General features: G+C 44.5%; 1 protein-coding gene across 7 annotated transcripts in view; it reads left to right on the plus strand.

Annotated features, from left to right (window-relative positions):
* The window catches only part of LOC121856300, a 148,817-nt gene that overhangs the window by 52,856 nt on the left and 68,048 nt on the right, over positions 1 to 27,913 (plus strand). For all 7 annotated transcript variants that reach the window (XM_042351760.1, XM_042351761.1, XM_042351767.1 and 4 more), the window contains exons 3-4: positions 1,001 to 1,178; positions 5,283 to 9,955. In XM_042351760.1, coding sequence (XP_042207694.1) covers positions 1,001 to 1,178; positions 5,283 to 9,955 — 4,851 coding nt within the window. The remainder of the gene's footprint in view (positions 1 to 1,000; positions 1,179 to 5,282; positions 9,956 to 27,913) is intronic.

The raw sequence follows: 27,913 nt of genomic DNA on the forward strand, positions 1-27,913 counted from the left end.
TAACAGCTTAGAACCAATGATTCCACCCGAGAAATAAGTGAATAAGAGCATTACTTATTGACATAACAAACCCATTAACTTATATTAATTATTATATTAAAAAAATATATCCCATTTTTATCTTTAATATAAGAAAAATGTTTATATTATCACTTAAATAAAAAAAAATGTGGGAATTAATCGAGGTAGTGGAGATATCGACGCCACTTTAGTCAGTGTTGGGGTGATCAGGTGAGGAGAGAAGGGGCACCTACCACACTCACCTGACGCACACCTGAGTTATGGCGTCCAGTCGTCTCCAAGTTGTTTTTCTGCCTCTTAGTGGAGTTTTGTTGCTATCAAGTCTTGCTGGAGCTATTTACTACTATTTCACCAAGAAGGTAATTAGTTGGAGCTATTTATTACCGTTAACTAGAAGATCTTAGTGTTGGAGCTATTTACGTCTCATTTTTTCGCGTTTTAAACAACTCACGTTTCTATTATTGTTTACCTACGTGACGTCACTCCCCGGCTGATCCAGGTGACGTCACTCCTCACCATCGACCAATCAGCACATTACACATCATGACGTTATCACTGTTATTTTTTTCACTAATAACGTAAAGCTGTCACATAATTCTACCGCAATCACGTTATTTTAAGGTGATTTATTAGTTTTTATGAAGTTTACTTTAGTTTACCCAGTTACGTTTTCTTTAAGTTTTGTTTGTTAATGGAGCCACGTTTTCTTTAATTCATATATTGAGACAAACTATAGAAAAGCTGATAGATAGATAGATAGATAGATAGATAGATAGATAGACAGATAGATAGATAGATAGGTAGGGTTAAAGAATATGATGGATTTGTTTGGTTAATTTTGGTTTGGAACGACTTATTGTTTATCATTGTATACATATATCAATCCATCTGTCTATCTATCCAATTATCCATCCATCTGTCTATCTATCCAATTATCCCTCCATCCATCTAACACTCCACTCATCTACCCACCACACAGGTAACAGCGCCCGGAGAGGTAGTGTTAGCGACCATCGAGGAGGACGTGGAGGAGGACTCTGGGGCAGAGAGTTCGGGACACTGGCTCTTCTCTGCCGACAACACCGACACCGACTCTGTCATCCACGTCCCTGCCGCCCTGGACACACGACCTCCTCCCTGTCCGGCCACCCTGGAGGGTAAGGAACCACTGGTCTTTATTAGTGTTGGTTAGCTTATAGTGAGACATCGATTTAACGGATTTTTATCTTAATATAACGGATTTCCCCTCTATATAACGGATTTTTTATCTCTAACGGATTTCCCCCTCTATATAACGGATTTCCTATCTATATAACGTATTTTTTCTCTATAACGGATTTCCCCCCTCTATATAACGAATTTTCCCCTCTATATAACGGATTTCTCTACATAAAGATCAAATGTAGAATCCCCCCCCCTCTCTCTCTCACACACACACACACACTTACACCCACATTCTCGCGCTCACGCGCACACACACACACAGTTATTTTTAACACTAGGAGACAGTGCAGTACAGTCTCAGCGCATATTGAGAGCCATTATGGTCACCATCCTTGTATATTTACGAAGGCCAACCTCTTAACTGCATGCCTCTGGGAATCCACCTTTGTCTTGTGTGTGTGTGTGTGTGTGTGTGTGTGTGTGTGTGTGTGTGTGTGTTTTGTTTCGTGTCGTAAGTAAACGAAGAAGGTAAAAAATCCTTATCGTTAATCTCTCGGTAAATCTTCTCAAGGGAGGATTTTGGACGTAACTTGGTATGTGTGTGTGTGTGTGTGTGTGTGTGTGGTTAATTGAGTCACTTTCACCCTTACGACAATATTTAAGATACACAAAAATAATCTACGAGGTTTTTAAAGGATTCCCTAAGCTACAGTTATGTGTTGTGGTTGCCAGGTGTACCAACCCTCCCGGCGCCTCGCTACACCAGGGCTACCAACCTCTCCTACACTGAGATACCGTTGTTATCACTGAAACTTCTTACGAAATTAAGTGTTTTATCTCTATTTAACACTTAATACAGTACTTACACTTATAAAAAACACTTAGATATTATACTTAAGTTACTTTAGATAGTGTTAAGTGGGGTGGAAATGTGTTTTAACCCTTTATCAACTGCATTTAACTCAGTATTGCCATCAGGTGCTCTCTTATATATGATTAAAACTTCTATAATTTCTAAGTTTATATATTATTTATAAATTTATATACTGTATATATAGAAATTATAGTTAGACATTATAGAACTGTATAATTTACCGATTTGGGGGTAGGTATGTGTGTATGTATGTATGTATGTATGTATGTATGTATGTATGTACTGTATGTCTGTTTACCGGGTATGTATGTATGGACTGATGAGATATGTATGTATGAACGAATTTCTTTATAGTGAAATTCAGAATAAAAATTTTGTATCACGGGTGAATTCAGACTGAGGTTGGCTTTGTGTAGGTTGGCATAAATGTTACCTGGAGTTTATAGGTCACACACACACACACACCCACACACACACACACACACACACACACACACACACACTGTTAACAAAATCCGTGTTTATGTCATCTTGTTTTTTTTCGTTTTTTTTGTAATGGCTTTGGTTATTATTATTTTTGTTATTATTATTATTATTGTTGTTATTATTATGTGGTAGTGTGGCGTTGGTGTTAAAGAATGGTGGTAGTTGTGGTGGTGGTGTGATGTTGGTGTTAAGAATGGTGGTAGTTATGGTAGTGGTGTGATGTTGGTGTTAAGAATGGTGGTGGTGTGACGTTGTTAAAGAATGGTGGTGGTTATTGGTGGTGGTGTGACGGTGTTAAGAATGGTGGTAGTTGTAGTAGTGGTGTGGCGTTGAGTGTTAAGAATGGTGGTAGTTGTGGTGGTGGTGTGACGGTGTTAAAGAATGGTGGTAGTTGTGGTGGTGGTGTGACGGTGTTAAAGAATGGTGGTAGTTGTGGTGGTGGTGTGACGGTGTTAAAGAATGGTGGTAGTTGTGGTGGTGGTGTGACGTTGGTGTTAAAGAATGGTGGTAGTTGTGGTGTGACGGTGTTAAAGAATGGTGGTAGTTGTGGTAGTCGTGTGGTGGTGGTGTGAAAGAATTGTAGTAGTAATGGTGGTAGTTGAGGTAATGGTGTGGTGTGAAATAATTGTGGTATTGGTGTGGTGTGAAAGAATTGTGGTAGTGGTGTGGTGTGAAAAAATTGTGGTAGTAATGGTGGTAGTAGTTTGGCGATGATAGACCGGTGATGTGGTAGTATCAATGGTGGTAGTTGTAGCAGTAATGTAGTGGTGGTAGCGATGGTGGTAATTGTGGTAGTAATGTGGTGGTAGAGGAGTATAGTAATAACAGATAGCCTTGATGGTGGTAGTCGTGGTTGTAGTTTTAACCACAATCCGCCAGGGGGCAACACACCGCCGTAGTCACCTTACCGGAAATAAAACAAAAACCGGTATACTTTTTTTTCCGGCTTTCTGGACCAGTGGGCGATTTTACGTCTCTCTCTCTCTCTCTCTCTCTCTCTCTCTCTCTCTCTCTCTCTCTCCACCACAGACAAAGCACCCTATTCGCAAATGTCAATATGTGTGGTCGCAGCGTACCAGGTGGAAAGGCAAGGTAGTTTGGTCAGGTCAGATCACTTGCGTCATAGGGGGTCAAAGGTCATTTACGTCATAGTGGGTCAAAGGTCATGTGGGGGTCGTGTTAGGTTAGACTTGGGTAATAGTGGGTCAGGTCAGGTTATTGTTGGGGGCTTACTTGTTTTGATTTCTGATTATTATTATTACTACTGCTACTACTACTACTATTTGTACTATTATTTTGACTAGTATCATTATTACTATTATCACTAGCACCAATTATCATTAAAACTATTACTATTATTTATTTTGCTATTCCACCCTAGTTGAGTTAGTAGAGGATCGAACCAATGTCTTCGTGTTTTGTTCTGAGTCAATCATTTTGAAGCCTGGAGTTATATCCCTGTTACTCGGAACACAGGGACATGATCAATATACCTGATCAGATTATTTTGATCAGCTGATAATGAAGGAGGGATTAGGGGGGATTATATTGAAGAGTTGACCCCCTCCCTAGATTAGTTCACCTGATTCAATACCTTAATCCTAATCTAACCTAATCTACCCCCCCCCCCTCCTGAAGTAACGTTGAGGGAGGCCTTTTGAAATCTGGAGTCTTGATTTTATGGGACTTCTGAAATCGGGTGTAGTTATAAGGGAGAGAAGCTTGAAATCGGGTGTAGTTATAAGGGAGAGAAGCTTGAAATCGGGTGTAGTTATAAGGGAGAGAAGCTTGAAATCGGGTAAAACTGTGATGAAACTTCTGAAATCGGGTGCAGCTAGAGGCGAGGTAACGACTCTCCCGATTGGCCAGTCACTCAAGGTCACTTTCCTCACACACGCCACACCACACACACACCACACACACACACACGCACACGGCACACCACACACACACACCACACACACACACACACACACACACACACGACAGACACACACACACACACACACACACACACACACACGCCACACCACACACACACCACACACACACACACGCACACGGCACACCACACACACACACCACACACACACACACACACACACACACACGACAGACACACAAACAAACAAGACACAGCCGATAAACACAGCCACGCTCCCATTGGCTAATTGACGAGAGTGTAGCCAATCATAAGTCCCTCAACTGTAAGAGCTCGCCTGTGATTGGTTGTTTTGAGAGTGACATCAGTTTGGGTCTCACGCTTAACCAATTAATTACTTATTTTAGTGAAGCGTAAAACTCTTCGGAAAACTAAACGGATTAATTAGTTTTTTTGGCCGATTAACTAAGATTGAATTAAATGTATTACTGGATTAATTATTTTGTACAGAGCTTAAGTTTTGTTTAATTAATCCAGCAAACCTAACCTAACCCAGCCTCACTTGCTCCCCCCCCCCCTCTAGGTAGCATTAGGGTGACTAATCTTAAGGTGAGTTAAGCTTGGGTTAAGCTTCAGGTAACCGCTTGAGTTGAGGTAAGAGAGGGTGAGGTGTATGATAGTGCACGTGACTTGTGGTCAAAGTTTCCACGTTTTCTGTGAAGATCCTCCAGGCGGCGTGGGAACATCTGCCAGGGGGAGGCGGTGTGTGTGTTGTGTTTCCCGTGCAGTAAAACCCTCCTAGGGGGGTGAGGGGCGTCTTATCTGGTTATAATTCCTGTGTTTTCTTCCCTACAGAAGGTGACAGTACGGGCAGTGACGAGACCCTGGTGGTGGAGGAGGAGGACGGGTGGTGTAGCGGGGTGGGCAGGCAACAGGAAGCGGGTGTGACGGTGGGTAATAGTGACGCTGGGACCACCACCACCACCACCGACCATCATTACGACTCTTCCGCTTCTGACGAGGAAGACAACAGTGGTGGAGGTAGACTGCGGCCGGCGACAGGAGGTAGTTGTGTGAGGGTCTCGCACCGGAGGAGACGCAGAGCAGGTGATGTCCCCGTCAGGTCGGGTCCTGCCACCCAGGGCCGCCCCGCCGCCGCCATGCTCAGTCACACCCACGCTGCCAGGCTTTTTGAAAAGCATATTGACGACGTGTTCGACTTTGAGAGTCTTGAAAGTTGTGAGAGTGTGGCTGGGGGCAGCGACGCCGCCTTCCTCGCCCACGACAACAACAGTCTCTCTGGTGTAGACGACAGCCATATTGTCTTCAACACCTCGGCCACCTCCCACCCCTTCACCGACACCTCCGTCAGCGCTGGTCAGGATGCGTCGCCTCACAAGAACGAGGCGGTGTACTCCCCAGAGGAAGTGAACCATGCATGTCCTCTCACACAGCAGGAGCCAGAGACTTGGGCCACACTGCCACACACCAGTGATCCTGCTGCAGTGATCAACAACAGCTGTGACCCGTCACTGGTGTGTAGTGATGACACACGAGTGATGGCCGCCACTATCAGCGGTGACAGTGACCAGGTGGCTGACAGGGACCAGCCTCTCACCTACACTGGTCCACACAGCATTGATTTGTTTGGTCTTCCTGTGCGGTGGACGCCAGCAAGTGACAGTGACGTCAACCTTCACATAACTGATAAACTTGTGGTGACGCCCGAAGGAGGTGAGTTACCTCAGGTGATACTCGAGGCTCAGGCGGGGTGTACAGAGACACACACCTCAGACGTCCTCTCCGCCGCCCTCCTCAGGTTGGCTGCGGCCTCTGACATGTATGAGCCGGACACCCTCCCTGCTGTGGGTGAGGGAGACACCACCACTCTCACTGGTGGTGAAGCCCGTCATCGTCAGCCTCCAACACATAACCCAGTTCCCGGGCCCGCGCGCCACCACGAGCTCAGTGTTACTCCGCACCTGCAAGAGCACGCAGGTGAGGCTCCGGCACTACCTGGCACTGGCACCCAACATGACCCCGCTGACGCTATGAGAGTCGCCCGGCTCACCACCGTCGTCCATGGCAACAACAACAACAACACGTTAGTGATCAACGACGCCTCGTGTGGCCAGTACCTGGTGGGTCAGTCTGGGGACCAACCTGTTGATGGGGCCACCACGCGCTACTATGGTGCTGCTTTACCTCACTCTGACCTCCCCTCGGGCGACAGTGACACCGACACCGATAATACCGACGGCGACTACGACGAGGAGGACCACTTTGCCGCCGAGCTGAGTCTCCGCATCTCCACCGTCCAGGACGGAGACAAGACCAAAGTGAAGTCGTTCCGCAGTTCAGATATCTTACACCTAATTGGTCTTGAGGGAGGCGGGGCGGGGCGAGGGGAGGCAGGAGGTGACGTCTCCCCTCTGGCCAGTCACCCGGGCAGCTCACCAGAAGTGCCAGACTCGCTCAGGTCCAGTGAGGGTCGTAGTGCCACCCGCTCCGTGGAGACGCTTAGTGAGGATAGTGGCCTAGGTGACCGTGACGTGCGTCTTACACCATCCTCGCCCCTCCCGCCCATATCTGAGGCTGCTCCTGTGTCGCCACCCTCAGACCCCGTCACAGCACGCCCACGCCGCCAGGACGTGCGTCAGGCCCGCATCTCTCGTGCCCTCTCCTGTGGGGACCTGAGGAGGTACTCTGACTCTGACAGTGAGGGTGAGGACGGGTGGCCGCCACGCCCTCAGGCCCAAACTGTCAACAACATGCATCTTATCAAAGCTCAACAACGACCTTTCAAGTCGACTTACGCCAACTCCATAGAGGAGCAGTACCGCCCTCCCCCCCACCCGCTCTCAGCCTCAGACGGTAGCGACGAGGAGGTCAGGTCACGTTACATGGGTTACCGGGGCGTCCCCTCCAAGCCTCGCAGACACAGGAGCTTCCATGAGGCGCCCTACACCTACAGGCAGGACCTTCACGGGCGGCGCGTCAGTGAAGTGCCCCAGAGTGGTGAGGAGTCCTGGGGAGTGCCAACAGCACCCCAGCAGGGCAGGCGCCGCCCCCAGCCTATAAGTGTCGACATGGCTGAACAGTTTCTGAGCCAAGAAGGACTTAAGTCTCCTAACGGTAAACAAACAGCTGAGAACACTTTTGATATAAACGCCGGTCGTGTTGATAAGTCCTGGAGGGCGCAGCAGCATCCTCCTGGGGGTGCGGGCACTGGGGGCGGGGCCCGGGACCTGCCACCCAATCAGCAGCCAGGTAGTGAGGTGAGCCCCAATGGGGTGCGGGTGGGCGGGGTGTTGCCGGCCCCAGCAGGGTCACAGGGTGAGCCGCGTCTGCCAGCCTCCGCTCTGACGCCGGAGCTGACGGTGCGTCCCGCCTGGCCCGCCGCCCGTGCCCCGCTCCCCGCCCCGACGCCTCACCAGCCCCTCGCCCCTGCCCCGGCTCACCAATATAGCTCCACGCCCGCCCAGTTACCCAATGAGTGCCAGCCTGTACACAGCGGGCAGAGGAGCAGCAGCCCGACCCATGACCCGCCCGGCACCACCCTCACTGCCGGAAGTGACCCCCACGGACACTCCCCTCCTGAAGACACTTGCAGTAGGGAGTCAGTGACCACCGTAGACCCAGAGATGGCTGACGGACCCGTGAGGGTGCGCACCAAGACCTACGGTACACACGGGGAGGTGGAGGTATACCTGGCCAGGGCTGACAGTGGACGCCTGCCCCTCCACCCATCACCCGTCCTCACACCCACGGGCGGGGCGGACCACAGACCGGGCTCCAGGGGCGTCACCTTCTCCCCCTCCGTCAAGGAAGTTAACTGGCGGGAGAGTTACTACGAGGCTGACCCTGACGGTGACGGCTCCGATAGTGACGTGAAAAAGGTGTTAGTGGTGACGGCTCAGAGTCCCTCTCCCCAGCGTCTTGGTATGACCGTGCAGGACCCTGCCGTCCCACCCGGAAATAGCCCCTCGGTGCCCGGAAACAGTACCGCAGTTCCCAGAACCACCACCACCACCAAGCCTGTGAACAACACTAGTGTGTGTCCCGATAAAGTGAACGGCAGAGCCTCAGACCCGCCGACTGGGTCGTCCTCGTCAGACGTGGAGCAGAACGGAGACAAGTCACCCAAGGTGTCCACACCCATCTGGCAGAGGTTTAAGCTGCCCAAGATATCGTCACCCAAGTCGCCTCGCCCCAAGTTGCCCCCGAAGCCTCAGTCTCTGTCGTCCCGTTCCTCCGACACTGAGAGCTCCAAGCCCTCCTCCCCCGCCCTGGACAGCGGGTCCTCCACGCCCTCCTCCCCCGACAGTAGACCGAAGAAGGCTCCCCCCAGCCCCAGGTTCTTCCCGTGGGGCAGCAAGAGGGAGAAGAAGATCCCACGTCCCCTTGTGTCCCCTCCCCCACCACCCCCAGCTCAGGTGAGTCCCGGGCAGGTGGGGAGTGTTGCTGGGGTTAAAGGTGAACCGGACCCGTCAGTGTCTCCCACGGCACCGCCTCGCGAGGACAGTGTAGTGACGAGTGTGCCGCCCGAGGCTAGTGTAGTGAGACCAGAGAAGGTGTACTCGGCGGACAGTGATGTGAGTGTAGAGTCGGGTAGAAGCCCATCAGGTGATGACAGCTCAGACACCGCGTACCTCCACAGTCCTCGCTCAGGTGTGTCCAAGCCGCCTCTGCCGCCACACCTGCAGCGGCCCACCCAGCAGGTGTTCCACAAGGCTCGGCTGCTCAGTGCCCGCCGCCACTACTTCAGTCAGGAGCGACAGGTGTCAGCTCCTGAGAGGTCCTCCCCGCCTAAGGACACCACTGAGACGCAGGAGGCCGCCCCCTCTCCACCCACCACGACCCCGGCTCCTCTCCTCCTGACCACCATCAAGTATAACTCCGTGTTCGACGCCTCCAGGAGCCTGAAGGAGAGGTTCGAGCGGTTCTCGGCGAGTGCTCGGGCGGAACGTGAGCGACTGGCCAAGAGCACGCCTGACCTGAGTGTGATCGAGGCGAGTGTGCGCCGGCCGGGGCCTCGTATTGATTCCTGGAGGAAGCGTGAGCAGCAGCAGCAGCACCCTGGTAGTCCAGCCTCGGCCAGTGATGGTGACGCAGCGCACCCACCTAACGCCCACCACGGGGCCTCCAACACCCACCACAAGGCAAGGGCAGCAGTTATCCACGAACGATACAAGAGCAGGGCCCAGCGGATCCACGCCCGTTCCCGAGCCCAGAGCGTGGGCGTGCTAGAGACCGACCTCGACACAGGGGCGTCCAGGGAGGTGCTGACGCTGCAGGAGACCAACTTGGACGACCTGTACCGGGACCTGCAGCAGCTACTGGACACCCTCCCCGCCGTCGGTGCCGGCACCCCGTCAGCAGACAAGGCCCGCGCCAAGTCCCTCTTGGACCTTGAGGCCAGCGGCGCCGCCATGGAGACCCAGCTGGCCGCCCCGGCCCGCCCCCCGGACAACAGGGCCAAGAGCATGGAGTTCCTGCTGGATGATGGCAACAAGGCCGCCGTACAGGTCAGTCCCTTATACTTATACTCCTGTACTTATACTCCTGTACTTATACTTATACACCTGTACTTATACTTATACACCTGTACTTACACTTATACACCTGTACTTACACTTATACACCTGTACTTACACTTATACACCTGTACTTATACTTATACTCCTGTACTTATACTTATACACCTGTACTTATACTTATACACCTGTACTTACACTTATACACCTGTACTTACACTTATACACCTGTACTTATACTTATACACCTGTACTTACACTTATACACCTGTACTTATACTTATACACCTGTACTTACACTTATACACCTGTACTTACACTTATACACCTGTACTTACACTTATACACCTGTACTTACACTTATACACCTGTACTTATACTTTTACACCTGTACTTATACACCTGTACTTACACTTATACACCTGTACTTATACTTATACACCTGTACTTATACACCTGTACTTACACTTATACACCTGTACTTACACTTATACACTTGTACTTATACTTATACACCTGTACTTATACACCTGTACTTACACCCATACACTTACACCTAATCATATCTAAACACTTACACTTATACACCTGTGCCCATACTAATACACCTACACCCTCACTTACACTCATACAGACATATGCCATTCATGTGTACCAATTGAGTGTACATACTTCATTATACTCTGTTACCTTGGTCTCTCTTAGTGTGTGTGTACATTGATTAAGATAGATAGAGAGATAGATAAATAGACGGACAGAGAGGGAGAGACAGGGAGAGAGAGAGACAGACAGGGAGAGAGACAGGGAGAGAGAGAGACATAGACAGGGAGAGAGGGAGAGAGACAGGGAGAGAGAGAGACAGAGAGGGAGAGAGACAGAGAGGGAGAGAGACAGAGAGGGAGAGAGGGACAGACGGAGAGACAGGGAGGGAGGAGAGAGAGAGAGACACCAGACAGAGGGGGAGAGGGAGACAGACAGGGAGAGAGAGAGAGAGCAGACAGGGAGAGAGACAGAGAGAGACACAGACAGGGAGAGGGAGACAGACAGGAGAGAGAGAGAGACACAGACAGGAGAGAGGGAGACAGACAGGGAGAGAGAGAGACAGACAGGGAGAGAGGGGGCAGACAGGGAGAGAGAGAGAGACAGTGGGGAGAGGGAGGGGGAGACAGAGGGGAAGAGAGACAGAGGAGAGAGCTGGTCCGTGGCGTGACGTAACACAGCTAAGATGATTTATTTCCTCCATATAAATCTGACCAAAAATCTGGCTTTGGAAAAATATGTTGTGTGTGTGTGTGTGTGTGTGTGTGTGTGTGTGTGTGTGTGTGTGTGTGTGTGTGTGTCCCCAGACGTGTAGGACATAGGGAAGATTGGATGAGTTGATGTAGTATGGACACGGTAAGATATGCACATGTCCACTACCGGAGACAGTGTCCTTCTCGCCTCACTGTGTGTGTGTGTGTGTGTGTGTGTGTGTGTGTGTGTGTGTGTAGCCTCCAGAACGACAGGAAATTGTGTCAGAGTAAGTTGACTCATACACACACACATACATAAGCACTAAATTACCTTCATATTATTATTTAAACAAACGTCTTATTTTATGTCTTTATTGCTCTCTCTCTCTCTCTCTCTCTCTCTCTCTCTCTCTCTCTCTCTCTCTCTCTCTCTCTCTCTCTCTCTCTCTCTCTCTCTCTCTCTCTCTCTCTCTCTCTCTCTCCAGTGTTATATTACTGTTCTTCATTAACACTAATAACCCAATTCATCTCTGTACATAGTTGCGCTTAATCCTCAAAGGGTCGTTAGTTAATTTTTTCTACCCAAATGCTAACCTAACCTAACCTAACCCCAATGTAATAAGAACATAAGAAAATAAGGAGTCTGCAATAGGCCGGTGCATGGCAGCTCCTGTCGAGAGTTACTACCACTCTCTATCATCCATGAATCTATCTAGCCTCCTTTTGAAACTTTCCAGAGTTCCAGCACTTACTACAAAGTTGCTAAGCTTGTTCCACTCGTCCACCACCCTATTTGTGAACCAGTTCCTTCCTATCTCCCTCCTAAACCTAAACTTATCCAACTTAAATCCGTTGTTCCGAGTCCTATCCTGCTCGGATATTATAAGAACTTTATCTATATCCCTTTATTGATTCCTTTCACCCACTTGAATACTTCTATCATATCTCCCCGCACTCTTCGTCTTTCTAGGGAATGCAAGTTAAGTTTCTTTAACCTATCCTGATATGGAAGGTTTCTAAGTCCCGGAATCATTTTCGTCATTCTTCGCTGCACCGACTCTAGTGATTTGATATCCATTCTATAATAAGGGCACCAGAACTGAACCGCATAATCGAGGTGCGGCCTGACTAGCGCAAGATATAGTTGCAATAAGACCTCTGCACTCTTATTACTTACACTTCTAGATATAAAACCCAATACTCTGTTTGCCTTATTTCGAACATTAACGCACTGTTTTCTAGGCCGTAGGTCCGGGCTTACAAGTACCCCTAGGTCTCTTTCACAAGTGGACTTCTCTAGGTTGATGTTGTTAAGGCTGTATACATTGACAGTATTTGTTCTTCCAACCTAACCCCAACGTAATGTAACCTAACCCTATCCCTATCCAACCCTATCCAAGAGAGAGAGACATACCCTAGGAGACATGGTAGACACATACCCCAGGAGACACATACCCCAGGAGACACATGTGTTTTGGGGGCAGTAATTGGTCACAGTCTGGGATGGTCGGTGTACTCTAATTGGCTACAGACTTGTGGGTACGTTGAAGGACCCAGCTTGACTGACTGTACTTACTGACTGTTGTTACGGACTGTACTTATTGATTGTTGACTGTTGTTACTGACTGTACTTACTGACCGTTGACTGATTATATTTACTGTTGACTGATTGTATTTACTGTTTACTGGCTGTTTAATGTGACTACTTACTGACTGTTGACTGATTGTACTTACTGACTGTTGACTGAATATTCAAACTAACTGTTGAATGTGACTGTCTTTACTGCCTGCTTGAATATTCGTGCACACACACACACACACACAGTGAACTCTACGCCTTAATTATATTCGTGTCGAAACGATGATTATTTCAAATGGTTAACTAACTACTCTAAAGTACCATTAAACTAGGTAATTACAGGGAGAGAGAGAGAGAGAGAGAGAGAGAGAGAGATTTTGCTAAAATAAACGTGGTGAGCGAGAGAGAATAAGAAAGAAAGAAAGTGAGAAAGCAGCTGACTCTCTCTCTCTCTCTCTCTCTCTCTCTCTCTCTCTTACGTCATACACACAATGACGTCAGCAACTCACAACACACCGTTATTTTTATTTTATTCATTATTACATAAACATCCTTTCTGAAATTCCCTTCAAGCGAGTCGAGTTCTTACCAAGACCTTGTTCAATATTTTGACTTGGTGAAAATTGGATCTTTTTTAGAAAATTTGTGTTTCTTATGTTGTTTTAGGTCTAATATTTTTAAGAATCTGAGTTTGTTAATGAGTTAATGTTTGTAATAAATTTTTAAGTTTTTAAATTCAAGAAGATTTTTAAGGTTTGATGTTTTTAAAAGTCTCAGGTTTATTAAATTTGGTGTTAAATAGAAGAAGTTTTTAAAATCTGCGGGTGATATTTGAGCTACTTAATGGCCTCGTAATTGGACAGAAACTTTATCTGAGATATTTCATGTGATTCCCACTTAAGGAAGAGCAATTAACCTTACCTAACTCAACCCAACCCAGCCTCACCCAACCTCACCCAACCTCACCCAATCCAGCCTCACCCAACCTCATCCAGCCTCACCAAGCCTCACCCAACCCAGCCTCACCCAACCTCACCCAGCCTCACCCAGCCTCACCCAACCCAGCCTCACCCAACCTCACCCAACCCAGCCTCCCAACCTCACCCAACCCAGCCTCACCCAGCCTCACCCAGCCTCACCCAGCCTCCCACCCCCCCACCTCACCCAACCCTTTGAGAAATTTCTTGTGTCGTTACAGATTAAATTGAGACAGTTAGATACATTCTCACATCTCCAGGAAAGTAGAAAGTTAACGGAGGAACATTTGGGGGGGTGAAAGCTTAGTGAGGGAGAAACTTGAAGAGGAATAGTGAGATGGAGAAGCTTGGAGAGGGGGCATAGTGGGATGGAGAAGCCTAGTAAGGGAGACATGGTGAGGTTGGGAAGCTTAGGGGTAGGGGCCAAGCTTAATGGGGGCAAGGTAAGCTGGAGAAGCTTAGGGATAAGAGTCAAGCTTAATGGGGAGGCATGGTGGAGTGGAGAAGTTTAGTGAGGGGGACATGGTGGGGTGTAAAAGCTTGGGGGTGGGGGGGTCACGGTGGATTCATCTCTCTCTCTCTCTCTCTCTCTCTCTCTCTCTCTCTCTCTCTCTCTCTCTCAGGTTCAGTAATAGTTTCGTTCTCGCTCTGTGCACATAACGGGTCGCCACAAGAGCCAGCCGTGCACAGGAAGCTCGTGTGTGTGTGTGTGTGTGTGTGTGTGTGTGTGTGTGTGTGTGTGTCATTAGGAAGAAAACACACACACATACATACATACATATTGAGAATACACATACAAATACCCAAAATATACATACAGAGAATATTCACACACACACACACACACACACACACACACACACACACACAACACACACACACACACACACACACACACACACACACACACTCACACACACACACACACACACACACACACACACACACACACACAAATCTATACTCCTTTAATACATTCCTTGGGTTATGGCGTAGTAAGAGTGGTGTTTGTCTGTGTGTGTCTGTGTTTGTCTGTGTGTGTCTGTGTTTGTCTGTGTGTCTGTCTGAATGGGTTTTTACATGTCTGGGCTGGTGTCTGGATGTCTGGGTGGGTTTAATATGTCTTTGCGGATATCTGGATGGCGTTCTTGGCGTCTGTATGTCTGGGTCTTGGCTACGGTGTGGGTATTAGTGTGGGGTGTCTGTGTGGATATAAGTGTGGGATGTCTGTGTGGATATCTGTGTGGGTTAAAGGTCACAAATCACAGGTAGGTCTCTCAGGTAACTATTGGCAACGGGGGTGGGGGGGGAGGGGTTGGTGTATCGAGGTGCCAGTTTTTTATTTTTACGATCATTTAAGTTGTATGTTCGTGTATGTTCTGATGAGTGTAGGTTGTATGTTTGTGTATGTTCTGATGAGTGTAGGTTGTATGCTTGGGCTATGCATTCAGAACCCCACACTAATATCCACACAGACAGCCCACACTAATATCCACACAGACAGCCCACACTAATATCCACACAGACAGCCCACATATATCCACAGACATCCCACACTTATATCCACAGACACACCACTAATATATCACACAGACAGCCCACACTAATATCACACACAGACGGCCTACTAATATCCACACACAGACAGCCCACACTTTAATATCCACACAGACAGCCCACACTAATATCACACAGACAGCCCACACTTATATCCTAGACAGCCCACACTAATATCCACACAGACAGCCCACACTAATATCCACACAGACAGCCCACACTAATATCCACACAGACAGCCCACACTAATATCCACACAGACAGCCCACACTAATATCCACACAGACAGCCCACACTAATATCCACACAGACAGCCCACACTAATATCCACACAGACAGCCCACATATACACGTATTTATTATATACGTACATATCATACATATAATTTTACAAGGAAAGGATAATGTATATATGTATTCTATGTAAACACAACTATATTCATGGAGTGTATAATTATGTATAAAGCATACATATATACATGGAAATTATAATCACATATGTATACGTTTGTACATATCTATACATATACACTATACATTATCATCCCATATGTATCCACGCCAGTCTATACATATATACATAGTAACATATATACTAGGAAATTATAAGCATACATTACAACCGCTTATGTATACAGAGCTGTATACATAGGTGTGTATACAGGAATAATCTGGTTGGTGAGAGGCCCGACAACAATACCACACAGTACCTTCAATAGTGAGACCAGGATGTGTTAAAGATGATGTCTTGCTCACGGTCAGCCTTTATCCTGCCTCACACACACACTCACACACACACACACACACACACACACACACACACTCACACACACACTCACACACACACAGACACTCACACACACACACACTCACACACACACACACACACACACACACACACACACACACTCACACACACACACACACACACACACACACACACACTCACACACACACACACACACACACACATGCACACACACACACACACACTCACACACATGCACACACACACACAGACACTCACACACACACTCACACACATGCACACACACACACACTCACACACACACACACACACACTTTCACATATACCTGTACTTACTTACACATGCACACACACATGCATACATATATTTACACGTATATACATACATACTAATCATATTCAGGCATCCAGTTAGGTTTGGTTTGGTTAGCATTAGGTTAGGTTTGGTAAGGTTAGGTTTGGTTAGGTTAGGTTTGGTTAGGTTAGGTTTGGTTTGGTAAGGTTAGGTTAGGTTTAACTTACCTCTCCTCCCACTCTACCTTACACCCCCCCTCCCCCCTCCAGGTAGAGGTAGACACACCTGGGTAATACTCACAGGGGAACTTACTCACTCACCTGGTAAATTGGTCCGCCCTGAAGAACTGTGCGTGTGTGTGTGTGTGTGAATAGGCCAGTTAAACCCACTTATTGACTGACTGGTTATGGTGATATGTGAATTGTGTATGTATGTATGTATGTATGTATGTATGTATGTATGTATGTATGTATGTATGTGTGTATTATGCGTGGTAAACATCTATCACAGTAAGAACATCACACACACACACACTCGAGTACTGTTGATAATACAATACTAAACGTACTTCCATGACAATAGACGTAATAGACGTGCCAGTTCTCCCTGTCAAGCAACTCTGTCACTCTGCTGTCAACCACGACGTAGGAATAAACGTGTCTGATCATGTTTTCTGATAACTTAAATGTGTTTATTTTTTATTTTTTTTGTAGTGTTGACGATATGAACGCTGGTCAATTGTTGTGTTCGTGTACTGAATCCGGATTTTGTGTGTACTGAAACGGATTTGATTGTCGTTCGTGTACTGATTCTGGAGAGAGAGAGAGAGAGAGAGAGAGAGAGAGACTATCGTTATATATATCTTCGTATTATAAAAAAAAATTAATTATTATTTTTACATGTCAAGAAAATATACCAGAATATATATAATTTTTCTTCACATTTTTCCCACGTTAGATTTTATTTTTCAATCAAGAATTTCTACGTTTATTTCATCATATCTTCCTAAATCCCTCCATTTTTCTTTCATTTTTTTCATTTTTCATTTTGTTTTTGTTGTTGAGAAAATACGTCAGACATTTGTGTATTTTTGGGGTAACGAGAATTGGAGGTGTTGTGAGGGAGGGGTGGGAGGGAGGGATAGAGGCAAGGAAAGGGGTGTGGGATAGGGAAGGACATGTGGGGGTTATGGTCAGTCAGTTAAAAAGTCAGTCAGTCAATCAGTCAGTTCACCACAAATGGAACTTTTAGACACCCAAAAGTCTTAAAAAAAAGTAATTTGTAGTTTTTTAAATAAATTGATACACTGACTCCCAAACGCCTCACAATATATTAATAAGTTGACAATAAACCCCCCAAAAATCTTAGAAAATTAAGGAAAGAAAAGATTAAAAGTTGACACACAGGATCCCAAAAAATCTTAGAAAATTTTAAAAGGTCGACCTAGAAAACTCCTAAATGCTATAGAAAATAATATAAAGTCAGTTAAGGAAGTTATTATTTTCTTTTTTTTTAGATTTTTGTAGTTTTTGACCAAAAGATCTCCAAAAGGACTCACAAAAGGACATGAGACTCCCCTCCCCTCCCCACAAAAAGTCCCAACAGGTATTAAAACCTGAACATATGATCCTTACTTGTCAGCGGGAAGAGTCAGCTAGGGAAGAATCTTAGAGGCGAGACTACTACCTCTAAACCCTGGGAGTATCGACCTTATATCTCTCTTATCTTCTACCACCCACCCAGGAAGAACTTAAAGCCGGCCTGGGGTAACAGAGTGGTATATTGATTGTGTCTCTGTCTCTCTCTCACACGCTTTCTTTCTTTCTCTCACACTCTCTCTTTTCTCTCACTCTTTCTCTCTATCTACTGTATATCTCTGTCTACTCACACACATTCTGAAGCACAAACTCTCTCTCTCTCTCTCTCTCTCTCTCTCTCTCTCTCTCTCTCTCTCTCTCTCTCTCTCACCACGTAGGGAAAGGTTCAAGAAAGAAAAGAGAGGTGATTGTGGTAGGTTGAGACAATTGTGGTAGGGGGTCGTGGTTGATTGATTGTGGTTGAGGGGAGGGAATTGTGGTTGATTGGGGAGGTGTGGTAGGGGGGATTGTGGTTAATTGAGGGGTTAGGGAATGAATTGTGGTTGATTGGGGGAGGGAATTGTGGTAGGGGGATTGTGGTTAATTGAGGGGTTAGGAAAGGAATTGTGGTAGAAGGTGGTGAGGGAAGTGAGGAAGTTGTGGTAGCAGGAGGGAGGAGAGAGGAGGGGGATTAGGGAGACGAGTGGATGAAGAAGGAAGAGGATTATGGGAGGGGAAGAAGAGTGTAGGAGAAGGAGGGAGGATTATGGGATGGGAGAGAAGAGGAGGATTGTGGGATGGGAGAGAGGGAGAAGGAAGAGGAAGATTGTGGGATGGGAGGAAGAGGAGGAGGAGGGAGGAGGAGTGGGATGGGGAGAGGAGGGAGGATTGTGGGATGGGAGAGGAGGATTATGGGATGGGAGAGAAGAGGAGGAGGGGGAGGAGGATTGTGGGATGGGAGAGAAGTGGAGAAGGAAGAGGAAGATTGTGGGATGGGAGAAGGATAACAATGATAATTTAAGAAAGGGGAAGGGAGAGAAATGATGGCAGTGAAAGGGAGAGAGACAAGAGGAGGAGAGATAGTGATCAAGAAGGAGAAATTACCGAGAGATGGCTGATGGCTTCATTGTCTCCCTCACCGCCAGGGAGAGTATGGCTATTGAGGGAGAAATGGGTCTTGTTCAGGGAGAAATGGGTCTTGTTCAGGGAGAAATGGGTCTTATTGAAGGAGAAATGGGTCTTGTTCAGGGAGAAATGGGTCTTGTTCAGGGAGAAATGGGTCTTATTGAAGGAGAAATGGGTCTTGTTCAGGGAGAAATGGGTCTTGTTCAGGGAGAAATGGGTCTTATTGAAGGAGAAATGGGTCTTGTTCAGGGAGAAATGGGTCTTGTTCAGGAGAAATGGGTCTTGTTCAGGAGAAATGGGTCTTGTTCAGGGAGAAATGGGTCTTGTTCAGGGAGAAAAGGGTCTTATTGAAGGAGAAATGGGTCTTGGTCGAGAATGGAGTCTTATTGAAGGAGAAATGGGTCTTGTTCAGGGAGAAATGGGTCTTGTTCAGGAGAAATGGGTCTTGTTCAGGAGAAATGGGTCTTGTTCAGGAGAAATGGGTCTTGTTCAGGGAGAAATGGGTCTTGTTGACTAGCCCATTCCCAGGTAGCGTTAGGGGTAGTTAATCTTCTGGTAATCCATTATTGTTCACTGTACTGTAGTTCGTTATGGTGTGTGTGTGTGTGTGTGTGTGTGTTATATCGTGATTGAAATTGTTATGTAGAATCCAGTAAATCTGGATTCTCTCTCTCTCTCTCTCTCTCTCTCTCTCTCTCTCTCTCTCTCTCTCTCTCTCTCTCTCTCTCTCATAGCAGTACGTCATCGTCTACTCAACCTAAAAAATAGACCCAAAAGTTCTTCTTCCCAGTGTCTACACTTGATACCACTACTACCACCATCACCACCACCACCCTACTACTACCACCATCTCTACCACCACCACCACCACTACTACTACCACCATCACCACCACCACCACCACCACTACTACTACCACCATCACCACCACCACCACCACCACTACTACTACCCACCATCCCACCACCACCACCACCCTACTACTACCATCACCACCACCACCACTACTACCACCATCACCACCACTACTACCACCATCACCACCACCATCACCACCACTACTACCACCACCCACCTACTACCACCATCACCCACCACTACTACCACCATCACCACCACTACTACCACCACCACTACTACTACCCACCATCACCACCTACCACCATCACCACCACTACCACTACTACCACCATCACCACCACCACCACCACTACTACCACCACCACCACCACTACTACCACCACCACCACTACTACCACCACTACCAACAACAACAACACTGCCAAATTTATTTCAAAAGTCTCTTCCTGAGTCTATCTATAACAGTGATAACTCAAGTGTAAACATCCGCTGGTGGTAGTTGTTGATGGTCGTGGTGGTTAGTGGCGTGATGGTGGTAGTAATTGTTGTGGGCGATGGTGGTAGTTGAGGTAGGGGGGGGGGTAGTTGAAGTGGGATTTTGAGGGGAAACTTAAAAAAACACACACTTAGCTATACACACTTGATAGACGCACTCAAGTACGTATATTAACACACTTGGACTTACGACGTTTTAGTTCACACTCCAACGATGGCACTGGAGGCCAAAGACGCTTCACAGACTCGCACTTAACACACTCGAGGCGGCAAGTGAGTGTGAGAGCTAAGGGGACAGCTTAGTGAGTGTGGGAGCTGAGTGAGGGTGACAGTTAAGTGAGTGCGACAGTTAAGTGAGTGCGACAGTTAAGTGAGTGCAACAGTTAAATGAGTGCGACAGTTAAATGAGTGCGACAGTTAAGTGAGTGCGACAGTTAAATGAGTGCAACAGTTAAGTGAGTGCGACAGTTAAGGCCACACACAACTAAGGGCCTCGATTACGGAAGCACTTGGTGTAATGTGTGTGTGTGAGAGAGAGAGAGAGAGAGAGAGAGAGAGAGAGAGAGAGAGGCTATTTCTGGCGTGTGTATGAAACTTTAGCGCCCCTGTGTATGTGTGTGTGTGTGTGTTGACATCAAGGGTCACGCAAGGGCTAGGGTGAGGGAGAGATTCACCCTAGATTCTCCATGAGTCACGTGAGATGCCAGGGTGAGAGAGAAACCTAACCTACCCAAACACGTACTGAATACCTCCTAATATACATGTGTGTTACGAGTATACATGCATGTTTGGGCTATTAAAATCCCACGTGACGGGACCAAAACGCGACACAAACATGAATCAATTTTTAAAGCCTCTTATTATTGTGGTTTATGATTGGCCAGCTGCTTACGTGACCTGTCCACCTGCTGACCCGACCTGTCAACTGCCATGCACAGGTCAACCGGCCTATTGCAGACTCCTTATTTTCTTATGTTAACTGACCTGACCTGACCTGCTTTTCTTTACCTAATGAGCTGTTTGTGGATTTTAGTGACCTGGTTTGTCCTCTCTCTCTCTCTCTCTCTCTCTCTCTCAGACCGAGAGAAGCGTAGGCGAATGAAGGAAGCCACACACACACACACACACACACACACACACACACACACACACACACACACACACACACACACAAAGTTTCCCCCTCTGGTTAAAGCTCAACTTACATCGTCTTATAAGATCAAGTTCCATCTTCGTGGAACTTGAAACTTTAAGGGTTAAAGTTCCACTATTTGGGTGATCTCGTGTTTCATGCTTGTTTGTTTAAGTCTGTTTGTTTTAGTGTGTTTGTTTGAGTGTTTGTTTTATACTGAGAGTTTTATTGGTGTTAAACGGGGCCCCCAGTCCAAATAGGTCCCAGTCTTAAATAAACTTTCATAATAGGCTCCAGTCGCATCAGTTATAAACAGGCCCCAGTCCATACAGGCCCTAGTCGTAATAGTGTTGGTTAGGTTAGGTTGCGGCGACTATGGACCAAGGGCATGTCTGTCTCTCTTCCCCAAATATGTACACAACGGCGCCTCCATGTTTGGTTGTGTTGGTATAATCTGTCCTCTGCTGGCTATACCACTAGTATTCTTCCTTACTAACCTAACCTAACCCTTCTCGCCCCGTCAAGATACCATTCATGTTTTTTTTTTAATAATCTTCAGGTAATCCGTATTTATATTCATTGACACACGAACGCCAAATGAGGCAGCTACGTCATCATAAACCCATATACGAACGCTCCAGTGATTCGTCGGATTATGTATAGTAGTGGTCTAGTTGGCAGCGGCGGCGAGGCGAACTACGACTCCAATGTTTACGTATTAAATATGGCGCGAAACGATGGTATTTATTTCATGCCACACACACACACACACACACACACACAAGGCGGTGAGTCAAGTTGGAGGGTGTCGTGTGTACCCATGTTATGTGCGTATACACTTCCCGTAACGCACATGATCACGTACACCAACACGCACATAACCCATTGTAGCTCACCACCCGTGTTATGTTTTTATTTACACCTAAAGTTGAGTGCTGTAGCTCACGACAGACACACACACACACACACACACACACACACACACACACACACACACGACACACACACACACACACTCACGACACACACACACACACACACACACACACACACACACTCACACACACTCACGACACACACACACACACACACACACACACACACACACACACACACACACACACACACACACACACACACACACACCACGACACACACACACACACACACACACACACACACACACACACACACACACACACACACACACACACATGACACACACACACACACAGTTTATTTTGTAATATAAAGATAATTAATTTGTATAATTTATATATTTGTATAGTTATAAATTTGTCTGTTTTTATTAATTATTTTTCTTCTTTTATTTCAGGTAAGACGGAAATTCGTTTGTCACTTAACAGCCGCTGGTGAGTGTTTGTTTACGTGTGTATGGGGGGTGGGGGAGGGGGAGAGAGGTGAGAGGTGAAAGGGGGAGAGAGAGGGTGAGAGGGTGAAAGGGAGAGGGGGGGGAGGGTTGAGAGAGAAGAAATTGGAGAGAGATGAAGAAAGGAGAAGTTGGAATGAGAGGGAGATGAGAGGTAGGAGAGTGAGAGGCAGGTAGAGGACCGCACTACACAGGTTTCTACACCCCCAGACAGACACAGGTACACGCCGTGACCTCTTACACACACCTGGCTTAATGGTGTAAATCTACCTGTTAACATAATTATCCCTTACACCTGATTTTACCTGTAGATTAACCTAACCTAACCACGGCCATCACAGCCTACTAACGACGCCCGTCACAACCACGCCCATTATGGCCCGTCAACTATGCCCATCCCAGCCTCCTAACGACGCCAACTACGCAACCTAATGGTCATGGTTTTATTTTTCCCCCTCGTTCAGCTTTCCCACAATGCCTCACGTCTCTGTGTTGTGGTTGGGTAGTTAATTGGGTCGTTTCATGGTTGGCTAGTTAATTGGTTAGGTGATTGGTCTATTTCGTTGGTTAATTGGCTAGTTACGTGTATAATGATAATAATAATAATAATAATAATAACAACAATAATAATAACAACAATAATGATAATGTTAATAATAATAATAATAATAAGATAATTGATGAGATAATTGATAAGAACAAGTTAATGGCGAAAGGATATTAAAAGAAAATGAGAAGAGGAAGAAGGAAGAAATAAGAATGAAGGGGAAGGAAGAGGGGAAATAATTCTTAAGGAAAGAAAGAAAGACCATTGTCTCTCTCTCTCTCTCTCTCTCTCTCTCTCTCTCTCTCTCTCTCTCTCTCTCTCTCTCTCTCTCTCATCCACACATACAGTAATACACCACATTATCCATACATATGAATTATCCACATACACCACTTATACATAATCACCAAATATGCATACACGTATATGTATTTTATATGTATGTACCTCATATGTGTCTTGCTTCACTACATATATGACATTATAAACTACATATATGACACTATTTTTTCCCACATATAGACAGTTTTTGCCTCAACCTTCGCATTGTTACTTTTGTAGACTTTTACAACTTTATATACATATAATATATAATTTTCTCAAGGCTTTAGCTGAGGGTCTGTGGTGCTAAGCGTTACTCTTACTTCTACCGGTGTGGGTGTGGTTGGGTGGGGGTGGTGTGGTGTAAGTGGGTGTGGTGTGGTGTGTGTGTTGCTTGAGGGACAGTTGTTGTGGTGTTGTGGCTGTGAGGAGGTGGTGGTAGAGGTCAGAAGAGGCCACACGCACCTCATTCACACACACACACACACACACACACACACGCACACTTAACAAAATTTCTTAATATTCAAACATTAAATTTTCCACATCACCTGAAGATTAGCCACCCCCAGTTTATTTCACCTGTTGATTAACTAACCTAATCTAACTCTAACTTAACTCCTTCCCAGGTAGCGTTAGAGTGTTTAATCTAAAGGTGAAATTAACTGGGGTGCTTAATCTTCAGGTGGTGTGAAAACTGGCTCACTTAAGTTACGACAAAAAATTGGATTCTCAAAGGTTCTTACGTACATTTTTTTTGCCTCAAACTTGTTAAGATAAAAAAAAAACTTAAAACTGGTTTCTTAAGTTACGGTTCAACGATGGTGTGTGTGTGTGTGTGTGTGTGTGTGGGTGTGTGGTGTGAGTGACCGGGGTGATGGTGGTGGTGTGTGTAGGTGTGAGTGACCGGTGTACGTCTGTAGGAGTGTAAGTAACTGAGGTGCAAGATGTGAGTAACCAGGGTGTGTAGAGGTGTGAGTGACCGGGGTGGTGTGTGTGTGTGTGCAAGGAGGGTGAGTGTAAGCTGGTCATTATTGCAATATCTCAACTCTCAAGGTCTTTTTACTTTCCACTTTCACCACATTCGTACACCCCTTCCCTCCCCCTCCTCCTCCCCCTTCCCTCCCCCTCCTCCCCCCTCTTCCCTTCCCGCTATGTACTATGGCCAATTCAGCTCCAGTCTTAAAATAGGTATATATAGGTAACATAGGTATTACAGGTAACATGGTAAATAGTACAGGTATATTACAGGTAAATATAGGTATATTACAGGTAACATAGGTATATTACAGGTAATATGTATATTACAGGTAACATAGGTATATTACAGGTAAATATGGGTATATTACAGGTAACAGGTATATAGTAAATATATTACAGGTAACATAGGTATATAATATAGGTATATTAATAATATGGGTATATTACAGGTAATAGGTATATTACAGGTAAATATAGTATATTACAGGTAAATATGGGTATATTACAGGTAACAGGTATATTACAGGTAACATAGGTATATTACAGGTAACATAGGTATATTACAGGTAACATAGGTATATTACAGGTAACATGGGTATATATATAAATATATATTACAGGTAATATAGGTATATTACAGGTAACATAGGTATATACAGTAACATAGGTATATACAGGTAAATATAGGTATATTACAGGTAACAGGTATATTACAGGTAACATAGGTATATTACAGGTAAACATAGGTATACAAGGTACATAGGTATATTACAGGTAACAGGTATAACAGGTAACATAGGTATATTACAGGTAACATAGGTATATTAAGGTAACAGGTATATTACAGGTAAATATGGGTATATTACAGGTAACAGGTATATTACAGGTAAATATAGTATATTACAGGTAACATAGGTATATTACAGGTAACATAGGTATATTACAGGTAACATAGGTATATTACAGGTAAATAGTATATTACAGGTAAATATAGGTATATTACAGGTAACATGGGTATATTACAGGTAACAGTATTACAGGTAAATATAGGTATATTACAGGTAAATATAGGTACATAAATATATATATATTACAGGTACATAGGTATAATACAGGTAACAGGTATATTACAGGTAACATAGGTATATTACAGGTAACATGGGTATATTACAGGTAAATATAGGTATATTATATAAAATATAGGTATATTACAGGTAATATATTACAGGTAACATAGGTATATACAGGTAACAGGTATATACAGGTAACATAGGTATATTACAGGTAAATATATATTATAGGTACATAGGTATTTACAGGTAATATATATTACAGGTAACATAGGTATATTACAGGTAACATAGGTATATTACAGGTAACAGGTATATTACAGGTAACATAGGTATATTACAGGTAACAGGTATATTATATAAAATATAGGTATATTACAGGTAACAGGTATATTACAGGTAAATATAGTATATTACAGGTAACATAGGTATATTACAGGTAACATGGGTATATTACAGGTAACATAGGTATATTACAGGTAAATATAGGTATATATAAACATAGGTATATTACAGGTAAACATAGGTATATTACAGGTACATATATATAGGTAATAGGTAAACATAGGTATATTACAGGTAAATATAGGTATATTATAAAATATAGGTATATATAGGTAACATAGGTATATTACAGGTAACATAGGTATACATATACAGGTATATTACAGGTAAATATAGGTATATTACAGGTAAATATAGGTATATATTACAGGTAACATAGGTATATTACAGGTAAATATAGGTATATTACAGGAACATAGGTATATTATATAAACATAGGTATATTACAGGTAATAATAACATAGGTATATTACAGGTAAATATAGGTATATTACAGGTAAATATACAATAGTGTATATTACAGGTAAATATATAGGTATACATATAATAAGGTAACATAGGTATATTACAGGTAACATAGGTATATTACAGGAACATAGGTATACAGGTACAGGTATATTACAGGTATAGTATATTACAGGTAAATAGGTATACATATAGTAATATATATACAGGTAACATAGGTATATTACAGGTAACATAGGTATATTACAGGTAACATAGGTATATTACAGGTAAATATAGGTATATTACAGGTAACATAGGTATATTACAGGTAACATAGGTATATTACAGGTAACATAGGTATATTACAGGTAACATAGTATATTATATAACATAGGTATATTACAGGTAACAGGTATATACAGGTAACAGGTATATATATATTACAGGTAACAGTATATATAGTAATATAGGTATACATATAAAGTATATTACAGGTAATATAGGTATATTATAAATATATATACAGGTAACAGGTATATTACAGGTAACATAGGTATATTACAGGTAAATAGGTATATAGTAAATATAGGTATATTATAAATATGGGTATATTACAGGTAAACATAGGTATACAAAATATAGGTATATTATATGTAATATAGGTATATATTACAGGTAACATAGGTATATTACAGGTAACATAGGTATATTACAGGTAACAGGTATATTACAGGTAAATATAGGTATATTACAGGTAACAGGTATAATATAAAATAGGTATATTACAGGTATCAGGTATATTACAGGTAAACATAGGTATATTACAGGTAACATGGGTATATTACAGGTAACATAGGTATATTACAGGTAAATATGTATATAATATAGGTATATAGGTATGTATATTACAGGTAATATAGAGTATATTAAAAAGGAATATAGGTATATGGTATATATAAACATAGGTATATTACAGGTAACAGGTATATTACAGGTACATAGGTATACAGGTAACATGGGTATATTACAGGTAACATAGGTATATTACAGGTAACATAGGTATATATAGGTAAATATAGGTATATTACAGTAACATATATATAGGTAACATGGGTATATTAGGTAACATAGGTATATTACAGGTAAATATAGGATATAAGATGTAACATAGGTATATTACAGGTAATAGGTATATTACAGGTAGGTATATTAAAACATAGGTATATTACATAACATAGGTATATTACAG

This window comes from Homarus americanus, unplaced genomic scaffold (genome assembly GCF_018991925.1).
Source record: "Homarus americanus isolate GMGI-L3 unplaced genomic scaffold, GMGI_Hamer_2.0 scaffold48220, whole genome shotgun sequence".
NCBI classification, from domain to species: Eukaryota; Metazoa; Arthropoda; class Malacostraca; order Decapoda; family Nephropidae; genus Homarus; species Homarus americanus.